This window comes from Pongo pygmaeus, chromosome 15 (genome assembly GCF_028885625.2).
Source record: "Pongo pygmaeus isolate AG05252 chromosome 15, NHGRI_mPonPyg2-v2.0_pri, whole genome shotgun sequence".
Classification (NCBI taxonomy): Eukaryota; Metazoa; Chordata; class Mammalia; order Primates; family Hominidae; genus Pongo; species Pongo pygmaeus.
This window is the reverse complement of record NC_072388.2, coordinates 55,886,271-55,898,949: the sequence shown is the minus strand read 5'-3', so window position 1 is coordinate 55,898,949 and position 12,679 is coordinate 55,886,271. Positions and strand designations below refer to the sequence as shown.

Below are 12,679 nucleotides of genomic sequence, written 5' to 3'. Positions count from 1 at the left end.
TGAGATTAATGGGACAGATTTTAATGAGGCATTAAAGTAAGGTTTGGTTTATATCTTCATATCAATTTATGTGAACTTATAAAGCATTTGAGAATTAAATAAGATGGTGTATATGTGAACATGCTTTACAAAATTATCTCTTTACCACTGTTATGTAAGAGGAAAAATACTCATATAAAATTTTTTGACATTTTGTTGTAAACATTGATATGCCAAGACTAGTCCAGAAACAGTCTCAAAGATAAGTCACTTGTAATCCCTGAATCATACTTTGAAAGGAAATTTACTTTTTAAGAGCTGTTATGCCACAAAGCAGAGAATTCACACAATTATTAGGGTTGCCTATTTCTTAATATTTTGAATGTTTTGACATTCTGATAGCATTCAGAAGGCAAATATGGTTGTCTGGTTTTTAAAAGTACAATTGGATTGGCTGTTACCCTCCAAATTTTATAGTATGATTTACTGTATTCTTAAAACTCTAGTGATGATAGTCTATTACACTAGATATTTGTTTCTAAAGAAAACCAAATAATTCCAAAATTTTAAAGTCGCATTTATATTCTTGAGAGATGTCTCCTCAGAGATCAAAATAACAAATTTAAGTGGTCCTCTTCCTTCCCTTTTAATCGGTTGTTTTTAGTCTATTATAATGAATTGGGCATAGTGAATGCTAAATAATTACTTTGCTTCTTATATGCTGCTTGTATTTGTTAACAATATTAATGTGTGTATATGGATGTATTTATAAATGTATATAATGTAATACACATAGGTGTATGAAAAACTTTTAGAAAATATTAGACTATTAATATGATTCTTTTTCCCTTTTAAATATACAATAGCTCTTCTCCTAAGCTATCTGAATGCCTTCAGAAGAAAAAAGAAATAATTGAACAAATGGAGATGAAATTGGATACTGGCATTGATAGGCAAGTTGTTGGTTTTGTCTCTTGCATTTTTTTAAATTATAAAAACACCATATTATAGCAGCATGAAAATACTTTGTAGAGAAGAAAAATATTTATCTTAATTCCACCATATTGCTACATTTGATTTTATTTTTACATATTGCCTTCATCCTTATTAGAATGTTGTTTTTATTGGATCCTGAAGTTTTTTACTTTGGACTATCTTGGCATTTAACATGCCTTCCTCACTAAGCTTAATCATTTCTAGCTTTTGATTTAAAGTGAGAAATATGTGACGTTTTTCAGTTGAACACTTAGAGGCCATTGTAGGATTATTGATTGTCCTAATTTCAATGTTACTGTGTTTCAAGGAATAGGGAGGCCCACGGAGAGGCAGAGAGACAGGGAAACAGCCATTAACTGGAGTAGTCAGAACATACACTACATTTGTCAATTAGGTTCACTGTCTTATATGGGTATGGTTTGTAGTACCCCAAAACAATTAAAATAGTAACATCAAAGATCACTGATCACAGATCACCATAACAGATTTAGCAGTAATGAAAAAGTTTGAAATATTGTAAGAATTACCAAAATGTGACACAGAAACACAAAGTGAGCACATGCTGTTGGAAAAGTGGCACTGATAGACTTGCATTGCCACAAGCCTGCAACTTGTAAAAAAACAAAACAAACCACAGTATCTGTGAAACACAATCAAACAAAGCAGAATAAAACAAGGTATGCCTGGATATTCAGAAATGGGGTTGTTGGATCATATAGTAGCTCTGTTTTTAAGTTTTTGAGGAATTTCTGTACTTTTCCATAATGGCTGTACCAATTTACATCCCCATCAACAGTGTACAAATGTCCTGTTTTATCTGCACTGTTGACAACGCTTGTTATCTATTGCCTTTTTGAAAAGAGCCATCCTAACGGGTGTGAAGTGATAACTGATTGCATTTTCCTGATGACTAGTGATGTTGAGCCCCCTTTCAGATACCTGTTAGCCATCTGTATGCCTTCTTTCAAAAATTTTTATTCAGGTTCTTTGCCTTTAATCATTGGATCATTTATTTTTTTGCTATTGAGTTTGAGTTTCTTATATGTTTGGAGTGTTAAACACCTCTGAGATGTATGGTTTACAAATATTTCCTTCCATTTCATAGGCTGTTGATTGTTTTCTTTGCTGTGCAGAAGCTCTTTAGTTTGATGCAGTCTCATTTGTCTTTGTTTCTGTTGCCTGTGCTTTTGAGGCCATATCCAAAAGGTCATTGCCAACACCAATGTCAAGAAACTTTTTTCTTATGTTTTCTTCTACTAGTTTTATAGTTGTGGGTCTTATATTAAATTTAATCCATTTTGAGTTGGTTTTTTTTGTGTAGAGTATAAGATAAAGGTTTCATTTCATTTTCCTGTGTGTAGATATCCAGTTTTCCAGAACCATTTATTGAGGAGACTATCTTTTCCCTATTGTGTGTTCGTGGCACCCTTGTTAAAGAGCAGTTGACCATAAATGGATGGATTTATTTCTGGGCTCTGTATCCTGTTCCATTGGGCTGTGTATCTGTTTTTATGCCAGTACCATACTGCGTTAATTACTGTAGCTGTATGATATATTTTCTAACCAAGAAGTACGATGCTTCCAGTTTTGTTCTTTCTCAAAATTGCTTTGGCTATTCAGGATTTTTTCTGGTTCCATAAGAATTTTAGTGTCTTTTTTTTTTTCCTATTTCTGTGAAAAATGCCATTGGAATTTTGATTGGGAATGCATTGAATTGCTTTGAGTAGTATGGACAGGTTAACAATATTAATTCTTTCAAGCTCTAAACACGAGATATGTTTCTATTTACTTGTTTCTTTTGGCAATGTTCTATAGTTTTCAGTGTATAAGTCTTTTACTTCCTTGGTTAATTCCTAAATATTTTATTCTTTTTCATGCTATTGCAAATGGGATTTTTTTTTCTTTCTTTTTTGGATAGTTTGCTGATAATGTATAAAAACAACCGATTTTTGTATGATGATTTTCTGTCTTGCAACTTTACTGAATTTGTTTATTAGTTCTATTTTTTGATAGAGTCTTTAGAGTTTTCTCTATCTAAGATCATATCATCTGCAAAGAGACAGTTTTACTTCTTTCTTTCCAATTTAGATGTCTTTTATTTCTTTTTCTTGCCTAACTGCTCTGGCTAGGACATCCACTGCTGTGTTGAATAGAAGTGGTGAGAGTGGACATCCTTGTTCTTGTTCCTGATGTTAGAGGAAAAGCTTTGAGCTTTTCACTGTAGAGTTTGATATTAGTTGTGGGCTTGTCATATATGATCTTTATTATCTTTAGGTATATTCCTTCTAAACCTAATTTGTTTGTAAGTCTTTGTCATGAAAGAGTGTTGAATTTTACCAGAAGCGTTTTTCTTTTTTCACATCGTCAATCATATGATTTTTATCCTTCATTCTGTTAATGTGGTCTGTCACATTTATAGATGTGCATATGCTGAACCATTCTTGAATCCCAGGGATAAATTCTGTTTGGTTATGGTGTATGATCCTTTCAGTGTGCTATTGAATTCAGTTTGCTAGTTTTTTTTTTTTACATCTTTATTCATCAGGGATATTGGCCTGTAATTTTCTTTCCTGTATTGTCCTTCTCTGGCTTTGGTATCACTGTAATGCTGTCTTTGTAAAATGAGTTTCAAAGTGTTATCAGTTCTTCCATTGTTTGAAAAAGTTTGAGAACGATTGGTGTTAATTCTTTTTTTTTTTTTTTTTTTTTTTTTTGAGACAGAGTCTCCCTCTGTTGCCCAGGCTGGAGTCCAGTGGCACAATCTTGGCTCACTGCAACCTCCACCTCCCTGGTTCAAGCAGTTCCCCTGCCTCACCTTCCCAAATAGCTGGAATTACAGGCACACACCACCACACCCAGCTAATTTTTTTGTATTTTTAGTAGAGACAGAGTTTTACTGTGTTAGCCAGACTGGTCTTGAACTCCTGACCTCAGGCAATCCACCTGCCTCAGCCTCCCAAAGTGCTGGGCTTACAGGTGTGAGTCACTGCACCCAGCCAATTCTTCTCTTAATGTTGGGTAGAATTCACTAGTAAGGCCATCTGGTCCTGGGATTTTTCTGACTTCAGCAGGACCTCTGTCTCTTAATCTCTTCATCTTATGCCAATCTGTTATCCTTTTCCTAGCTTTATTTCTTTAGTTATTGTGCTTATATCACTTGGTCCATCTTTTGAATTACTTTCTTGAAATACCCTAAAGTACATTTCCTTCAATCACAACTGTCTTACAGACCCTAACCTCTGATAGATGCAGTCTCTTTTATTCCCATAACTGGTTGGCTCCTCGCTGTTGGAGAATATCACATAACATGTACGTTATTGGTACCACTGCAAATCCATGCTCTCATTTCTCAGTTGGATTTTTAGTACCGCTTATCCATCCTTCTGATTGTCCTTACACTGTGAGACTCAGTGTTGCTGCTACCTGTTTTTCCCAACCTTGGCCATTCTTCATAAGTTCCCTATCTCCACCGGAAGCGTTCTGTACACATTCAGCATCCCTAATCCAAAAATTCAAAATAAAAATGTTTCAAAATTTGAAACTTGAAACTTTTTGAGTGCTGACATTACCCTACAAGTGGAAAATTTTACACCTGACCTCATGTGACAGGGCACAGTCAAAATACAGATGCACAGCACACGGTTTATTTGAGTATCCGCAAGGGAAAAAAGACCCTCCCAACCCTCTTCAGCTGTGATAAATATTTTCTGTGCATGTCCAAATCCCCCCCTACAACAAGCATGCCTACAAAGTAATAAAATGGCATATGTGTAGGCTGGACATGCCAATGGTAGGTGGCTCACAATGCCCCACATGCAGCCAAGACCTGTGTGTGTGCTTTTTTTTCTCCTTATTCTGTGCTCTGTGGTATAAAGATGTGGAATCTCAAAAAGGCCTACAGATACCCCTGAGGTTAACAGTGATAAGAACAAGAGGAAACATTTATGTTTATCTTTTTGTTTGTTTTTTGAGGTGGAGTCTCGCTCTATCGCCCAGGCTGGAGTGCAGTGGCGTGATCTTGGCTCTCTTCAACCCATGCCTCCTGGGTTCAAGCGATTCTCCTGCCTCAGCCTCCCAAGTAGCTAGGACTACAGGTGTGCGCCACCATGCCCAGCTAATTTTTTGTATATTTAGTGGAGACAGGGTTTTGCCATGTTGGCCAGACTGGTCTCAAACTCCTGGCCTCAAATGATCCACCCGCCTCAGCCTCCCAAAGTGTTGGGATTACAGGCGTGAACTACTGCACTCAGCCTGTTTATCTTTAAAAAAAAATTTTTTTTTGTGGCCAGGCACAGTGGCTCAGTCTCAAACTGAGACCACCCTGGCCAACATGGTGAAACCCCATCTCTACTAAAAATACAAAAATTGGTCGGGCATGGTGGCAGGACCCTGTAATCCCAGCTACTCGGGAGGCTGAGGCAAGAGAATTGCTTGAACCTGGCAGTCAGAGGTTGCAGTGAGCCAAGATCACGCCACTGCACTCCAGACTGGGTAACAGGAGCAGAACTATGTCTCAAAAAAATAAATAAATATACAAAAATTTTTAAAAAATTTGTTTAGAGACGTGATCTTGCTCTGTCACCCAGGCTGGTGTGCAGTGGTGCAATCATAGTTCACTGCAACTTTGAACTCCTGGGTTCACACAGTCCTCCCACCTCAGCCTCTTGAGTAGCTAGGACCACAGATGCACACCACCATACCCAGCCATTTTTTTTTTAATGTAGAGATAGGGTCTCATTATGTTGCCCAGGCTGTTCTTGAATTCCTGGGCTCAAGTGATCCTCCTACTTCAGCCTCACAAAGTGCTGGGATTATAGGTGTGAGTCACCATGCCTAGCAGCACTTACGTTTATCAAAGCTGTTGGACAAACAGGATGGCGGTGTAAGTGTGAAATGTCTTACAGAAGAGTATGGTATTGGAATGACCACCATATATTACCTGAAGAAACAGAAGGAGAAACTGTGCTGAAAGTGATGAACAGAAGTTAATGAAAAATGTAAAAACACTGCATAAAGTTAAAAGTGAAGATCTTGATTATGTATTGAAAGAGTGGATCTGTCAGCATTGCAATGAATACATTGCTACTTAATGGTATGGTGATCATGAAACAAGCAAAGATCTATCATGATGAATTGAAAATTGAAGGGAATCGTGGCTATTCAATGGGCCGTTTGCCAAAAGTTAAGAACAGACACGGCATTACGTTTTTAAAGGTTTGTTGTGATAAAGCATCTGCTGGTCATGAAGCAGCAGAGAAATTCCTTAATGAGTTTGCCAGGGTTGTTGCTGATGAAAATCTGGTGTGAGAATAAGTCTATAATGTTGATGAAACACCACCATTTTGGCATTACTGCCCCAAGAAGACACTGACAATACAGGTGATAAGATGGCTCCTACAGAAATTGAGGATGCCAAGGACAGAGTAACTGTGCTGGGGTGTGCTAATGCAGCAGGCATGTGTAAGTGTAAGCTTGCTGTAATAGGCTAAAGCTTGCATCTTCATTGTTTCAAAGGAGTGAATTTCTTGTTGGGTCCACCGTTATGCTAACAAAAAGGCATGGATAACCAGGGATGTCTTTTCTGATTGGTTTTACAAACATTTTGTACTAGTGGCTTACACATACTGCAGGGAAGCTGGACTGGATAACAGCTACAAGATTTTGTTATTCCTTGACAACTGTTCGTGTCATACTCTTTCCCAAATGTGACTTTATTCAGTCTTCTGACCAAGGTATCTTTAGATCAATGAAGAGTAAATATAGAAACACTTTCTTGGGTGGGCATGGTGGCTCAGGCCTATAATCCCAACACTTTGGGAGGCTGAGGCAGGAGGATCACTTGAGCCCGGGAGTTTGGGACCAGCCTAAGGCAACATAGTGAGACCCTGTCTCTGCCCCCAAAAAATTTAAGAATTAGGTGTTCTGGCATGTGCCTGTAGTCCCAGCTACTCAGGAGGCTGAGGTAGGTGGATCACTTGAGCCTGTTAGGTCCAGGCTGCAGTGAGCAATCATCACACTGCATTCCAGCCTGGTGATGGAGTGAGACCCTGTCTCAGAACGCTTTTTTTTTGGAGACAGAGTCTTACCCAGGCTGGAGTGCAGTGACGCCATCTCAGCTCACTGCAACTTCATCTTCCCGGGTCAAGCAATTCTTCTGCCTCAGCCTCCTGAGTAGCTGGGACTACAGGCACCCACCACCATGCCTGGCTAATTTTTGTATTTTTAGTAGAGACGGGGTTTCACCATATTGGCCAGTCTGGTCTCGAACTCCTGCCCTCAAGTGATCCTCCCACCTCGGCCTCTCAGAACACTTTCTTGAACAGCATACTAGCAACGGTGAACAGAGGCAGGAGTATGGAAGGTTTTCAAAATGAGCTGAGCATGAAAGATGCTGTATATGCTGTTGCCAGTGCTTGGAACACAGTGACTAAAGACAGTTATGCATGCCTGGCACAACCTCTGGCCTTCAACTATGTTCAGTGAAGAGGATGAACAAGGTGGTGACTTTGAAGATTTCCATATTTCAAGTGAGAAAAAAGTGATGTCTGACTTCTTACGTATACAAAAAATAATACGTTTAGAGTCCATCAGTAAGTTGGATGAAGTGAATATCAAAAGAATTTTTTAACATCAGTGAGACTCCATTTGCTCATTCATGGACTGGTAGTGAAATAGCCAAAATGGTTCCAAATCAAGGTGATTGTGATAATAGTGACAAGGTAACGTTGCTAACACTGCAGAAAAAACGCCTATAGATTACATGGTGAAAATGTGCAATGGACTTATTAAAGGTACAGCAGTGTACGTTCATAACAGAACAGTAAGTCATATCAGTTTACAAAATCAAACAGAGACTTCTAAGACAAAAACCATTATTAATGAGGCAGATGACTCCAGAGGAAACTTTTAAGAAGCCATCCAGCAGAATATCTCCTCATCCAAAGAGGTCCTGCTTTCTGGTCTCTCAATTGCTTCTGATATTTCTTGTCACCTAAAAAAATAAAATGTAGGATAGAGTAACCTTTTCATGAAAGCACAGCATGGTAGGTGGAGACTGAAAACCTGCTACATTGTTGTTGTTTAACAGGCAAACAGGTATTGTGGTGATGTTACTATGCTGTTTGGTTACCTTAAATATGTTATTTTTTCTCTGTATGAATGGCATGTCATCTTTTTTACTGTTAAGTACTTATGTATGAGTAAGTATAAGAAAATGATTGCTTATTGGTAGCTTATAAATTCAGAGTCAGGAGTGATGGTAATGCCAGACAGCCACGGATTGTCCACATGGGTGTCTGAGATAGTGACGTCTTTGCTTTTTGATGGCTCAATGAACATAAACGTTTCATGTACAAAACTATTAAAATATTTTATAAAATTACTCTCAGTCTACTTGTATAAGATATATATGAAACATAGATGAATTTTGTGTTTAGAATGGGTCCCATCCCCAAGATATCTTATTATGTATGTACAAATATTCCAAAATCTGAAAAATTTCAAAATCCAAAACACTTCTGGTCCCAAGAATTTTGAGAAAGGGATACTCAACTTGTATATGGTTTTGCCTTTGAAAATCCTTAGTTGTTAAGGAATTAAATTAATGACAGGCTTCTGAGATCTTTGAATCTTGAAGTATTGCACAAAGAATTTTTGCCCTCTGTTTTGAGCAGAAAGAATAAAACCAAGAGCTCTTTCATATTAAGACCTAGAGCTGACTTTTTCAAATATCTAAAGTTTACCAATAGTAAAAGAGTTTTATGTTGATAGGAAATTAAATAACTGATTTAATTTAGCATAAATAATATAATTAAACATAGAGTAAGTTAGATGGGTTAAAGAATGTTGTGTTCTCAATTCTCTAGGACATTAAATTGTATGATTGGACAGATGAAGCATATTTTGGCTGCAGAACAGAAGAAAACAGATTTTAAACCAGAAGATGAAAACAATGTTTTGATTCAATATACTAATGTGAGTAAAATCATTCAGTTTCTTAATACTTTGTTAACATTTTCATTGGTGTATCCTACTGTGCCCTAGATTTTTTTCTTTTATACTTAAAGATTAATGAGAAACTATGTATTTCCTCTTTAGCTAAGCTGGTATACATTCCTGTGTAATGAGTGTAGAAAAACTTTTATAGGCCTGTGTAAAAGTCTGTGCTTATGTAAGAAAACAAGTGGAGAAGATTAAAAATTCCATGGATGGGAAGAATGTGGATACAGTTTTGATGGAACTTGGAGTACGTTTTCATCGACTTATCTATGAGCATCTTCAACAATATTCCTACAGTTGTATGGGTGGCATGTTGGCAATTTGTGATGTAGCCGAATATAGAAAGTGTGCCAAAGACTTCAAGGTATGTATACACAAAAACATCAAACTTGCAAATAGGCCCAGGAGCATAAGTCAGATTATTAAAAATCACTATTAGTGAAAAGTTTATAACTTTTGTTGATATTGTATGAGATAGATTATCACATTCTACCCGAAACAGTGTTGTTCCAATTATTATTTTTTTAATTTTAAATTTTAAATTTTTATTTATTTTTTTTCCAAAGAAAGGGTTTCACGAAATGTTCCTCAGGCTGGTCTCGTACTCCTGGGCTCAAGTGATCTGCTGCCTCAGCCTCCCAAAGTGCTGGGTTTACAGGAATGAGCCACCACACCTGGCCCATATATTTAATATTAAACCCATTTTTGCTTTATGGTGTATTTTCAGTTCCATAGTCTTTGACTTATTGACATCCATGACTAATGTTATATATGTCACACATTGGGAAAATAATGTTGTCTTCATTTATGTCCCCCTGAATATTTCTGTAACATTTAAATTATGAAAAATGCTGTATGTTAATAACTAGTTTTAGTCCTCTGAAGTATATATGATTGTTACTATTGAAGAGAATTGACACATGAATCTTTTTGAAATGTTATAGCAAGTTTATTTAACTACTGAAATCTTTAAGTTTTAATGCTTTGTGATCTTTAAAAAATTCTAATATGTTGAACTTCACCCACACTAGTAAGTCCCACCTGACAGTATGTAAAAAGTTACAAGCTAATTGTAAAACTGGAAATTGTTTTGTTTCAATGTTACTTTTTTTCTTCTCTCAATTCAGATTCCAATGGTATTACATCTTTTTGATACTCTGCATGCTCTTTGCAATCTTCTGGTAGTTGCCCCAGATAATTTAAAGCAAGTCTGCTCAGGAGAACAACTTGCTAATCTGGACAAGAATATACTTCACTCCTTCGTACAACTTCGTGCTGATTATAGATCTGCCCGCCTTGCTCGACACTTCAGCTGAGATTGAATTTACAAAGGAATTCAGTGTCAGTTCCTTTACAGAGGAATGTCTTATACTTCAGCAGGCCTCGGTTGATAGAAAGCACAGGAGATACCTTATGACACAGCCAACATTTTGTGAAACAATGACTGGAACAAAACAGCAGCCATACTTACCTTTGAGATTTTATTTAAAGTTTGGATACCCCTAGCTATATTTTGCTTTTTTCCCCTTACATTGAATTTTAATTCCATTCTTGAATGTAGAAATTTCAGATTCTCTAAAACTACATGTCAATGTTTTCATCCTAGAAAATGTTGCTGTCAGAAGGCAAAGGAAATGTTACCAGTGTTTTCGGTTCTTGTACTTTTAACATATTCCATTTAGAAATTTTGCCATTCTGTTTTCCATTAATAATAGGCAAAATACAGGAAAACTACATTCGTTATTCCTCAGTTTTCAATGACCTTTTCAGCATCAATTGTTAATCAGATTATTTTAGGTTTTCGTAAATAATTTTTTTGCCTCTTTCAAAAGGTTAACAATTAAGCATACTTTCTGTAGTTGGTTGATTGGATTTTTTTCTGAGGTACAACATTAATACTAGTCCAAAAAATGTCATAAACTGAACTAAAATGATGAAATATTTTATGTAGACATTAGGAGTGGATCAGAATACTTCTGCTTTCTGGGTAAAACTCAAAAGTTTACTATTTCTTATTTGGTAAATAGATTTTAAGCCAATTCTAGTAAGAAATTAATAAAACTACCTTATTTTGTATTTCATTTAAGGTGAAGGACCTTAACTAAAGGACCATATTTATTCATTATTTTAATATTATAAGGGAAGTAAAAAAAAGTGAGGTATAGTCTAAATGGTGCATATAAGAAATACTGACAGTGTTTAGCAACATGCAGCCCTTTAAGATTTCTGTCGTAATGCTAAACTTGAATAAGATGGAATGGCTGAACGTGTGGTTAGTCTTTTATTTTAAGAAGGATTGAGAATTGATAGATTTGGAGATGAGCTTTGCAAAGGCTGTTTGCTTTTCATGTCTATAGGTCTGTCATTGTCCTTTTTCAAAGCATTTCTGAAGTTATTCCTACTTGGATATAGTTAATGGAATTGGCCTAATTTGATGACATAATAAATCACTTATAAAATTTTAAATATCAAGTGAAAATTTAGAAAGGCCATTACTATTCTATAAACCTTATAAACTTGCTCTGGGAGAATGCATTCTAAATTATATATAATGTTTCAGCTCCCATTGTGGTGTTCATAGTCTTCTAGGAACAGGTAAACTTAAGTATTCAATTCACTCTTGGCATTTTTTCTTTAATATAGGCTTTTTAGCCTGTTTTTGGAAAACTGCTTTTCTTCTGAGAACCTTATTCTGAATGTCATCAACTTTACCAAACCTTCTAAGTCCAGAGCTAACTTAGTACTGTTTAAGTTACTATTGACTGAATTTTCTTCATTTTCTGTTTAGTCCAGTGTTACCAAGGTAAGCAAGGGAATGAAGTATACCAACTTCTTTCAGAGCATTTTAGGACATTATGGCAGCTTTAGAAGGCTGTCTTGTTTCTAACCAAGGGAGAGCCAGAGCAGGTTTTGGATACTAGAGAAAGTCATATGCTTGTACTATTGCCATTTTAGAAAGCTCTGATGTGAATTCAAATTTTACCTCTGTTACTTAAAGCCAACAATTTTAAGGCAGTAGTTTTACTGGCCATTTAAGCTCTTTGTACAGTGTCAATTTGTAAAAAAGAAAAAACGAAAAAAAATCTCAAATAAAACATAAGATAACATTTTAAGACTTCCAAATCAGAGAAGTGCTTCAAATTATTTTGTTTGGATTAATTTTTAAAATGTAAAGCATATACTTGTTGCTTAGTTATTTTGTTTATTATTTTCATGCTTGAGTTCTGTGCAATATTTTCTATTATGTCCGTTGATAGGACAGTGACAAAATTCGTAAGTGAATACTTAATTTAGAAGTGTTAACATTAATGCTCAATAAACAAATTCCCTGCAGTTGTTTTTTTTTATTTCACTCTTTTTATATTTTAGAGCCATCCATCCTGAATTTATAAATGATTTTTTATTTAAAAATTTGAGATTTTAAAAATTTTTCGCAGCACAGGTCTTCTCACTTTCTTTTTTAGCAAAAAATACTTGACTATATAAACATGACTAGAAATTTATCCTAAACAGATGGTCTTTCTCTAAGGGAAAAAAAATGTGTCATGTGAAGCAATATGCATTCTTTGTATTCTGATTTTTTAAGTGTTTTCATATTTATAGTCATCACAAAATTTTACCCAAAGTGTATGGCTCAGAAGAGATGATCAGTAACTAAAATGTTTTTCGTTTTGCACATGGTAAAATTTTAGGTAGAGAATGGAGC

General features: G+C 35.8%; 1 protein-coding gene across 3 annotated transcripts in view; it reads left to right on the top strand.

Annotated features, from left to right (window-relative positions):
* The window catches only part of EXOC5 (exocyst complex component 5), a 61,876-nt gene extending 49,570 nt beyond the window's left edge, over nt 1–12,306 (top strand). For all 3 annotated transcript variants that reach the window (XM_054449726.2, XM_063651645.1, XM_063651646.1), the window contains exons 15-18: nt 846–932; nt 8,841–8,949; nt 9,122–9,337; nt 10,101–12,306. In XM_054449726.2, coding sequence (XP_054305701.1) covers nt 846–932; nt 8,841–8,949; nt 9,122–9,337; nt 10,101–10,289 — 601 coding nt within the window. In that variant the 3' untranslated portion in view covers nt 10,290–12,306. The remainder of the gene's footprint in view (nt 1–845; nt 933–8,840; nt 8,950–9,121; nt 9,338–10,100) is intronic.
* Nucleotides 12,307–12,679: the final 373 nt, after the last annotated feature.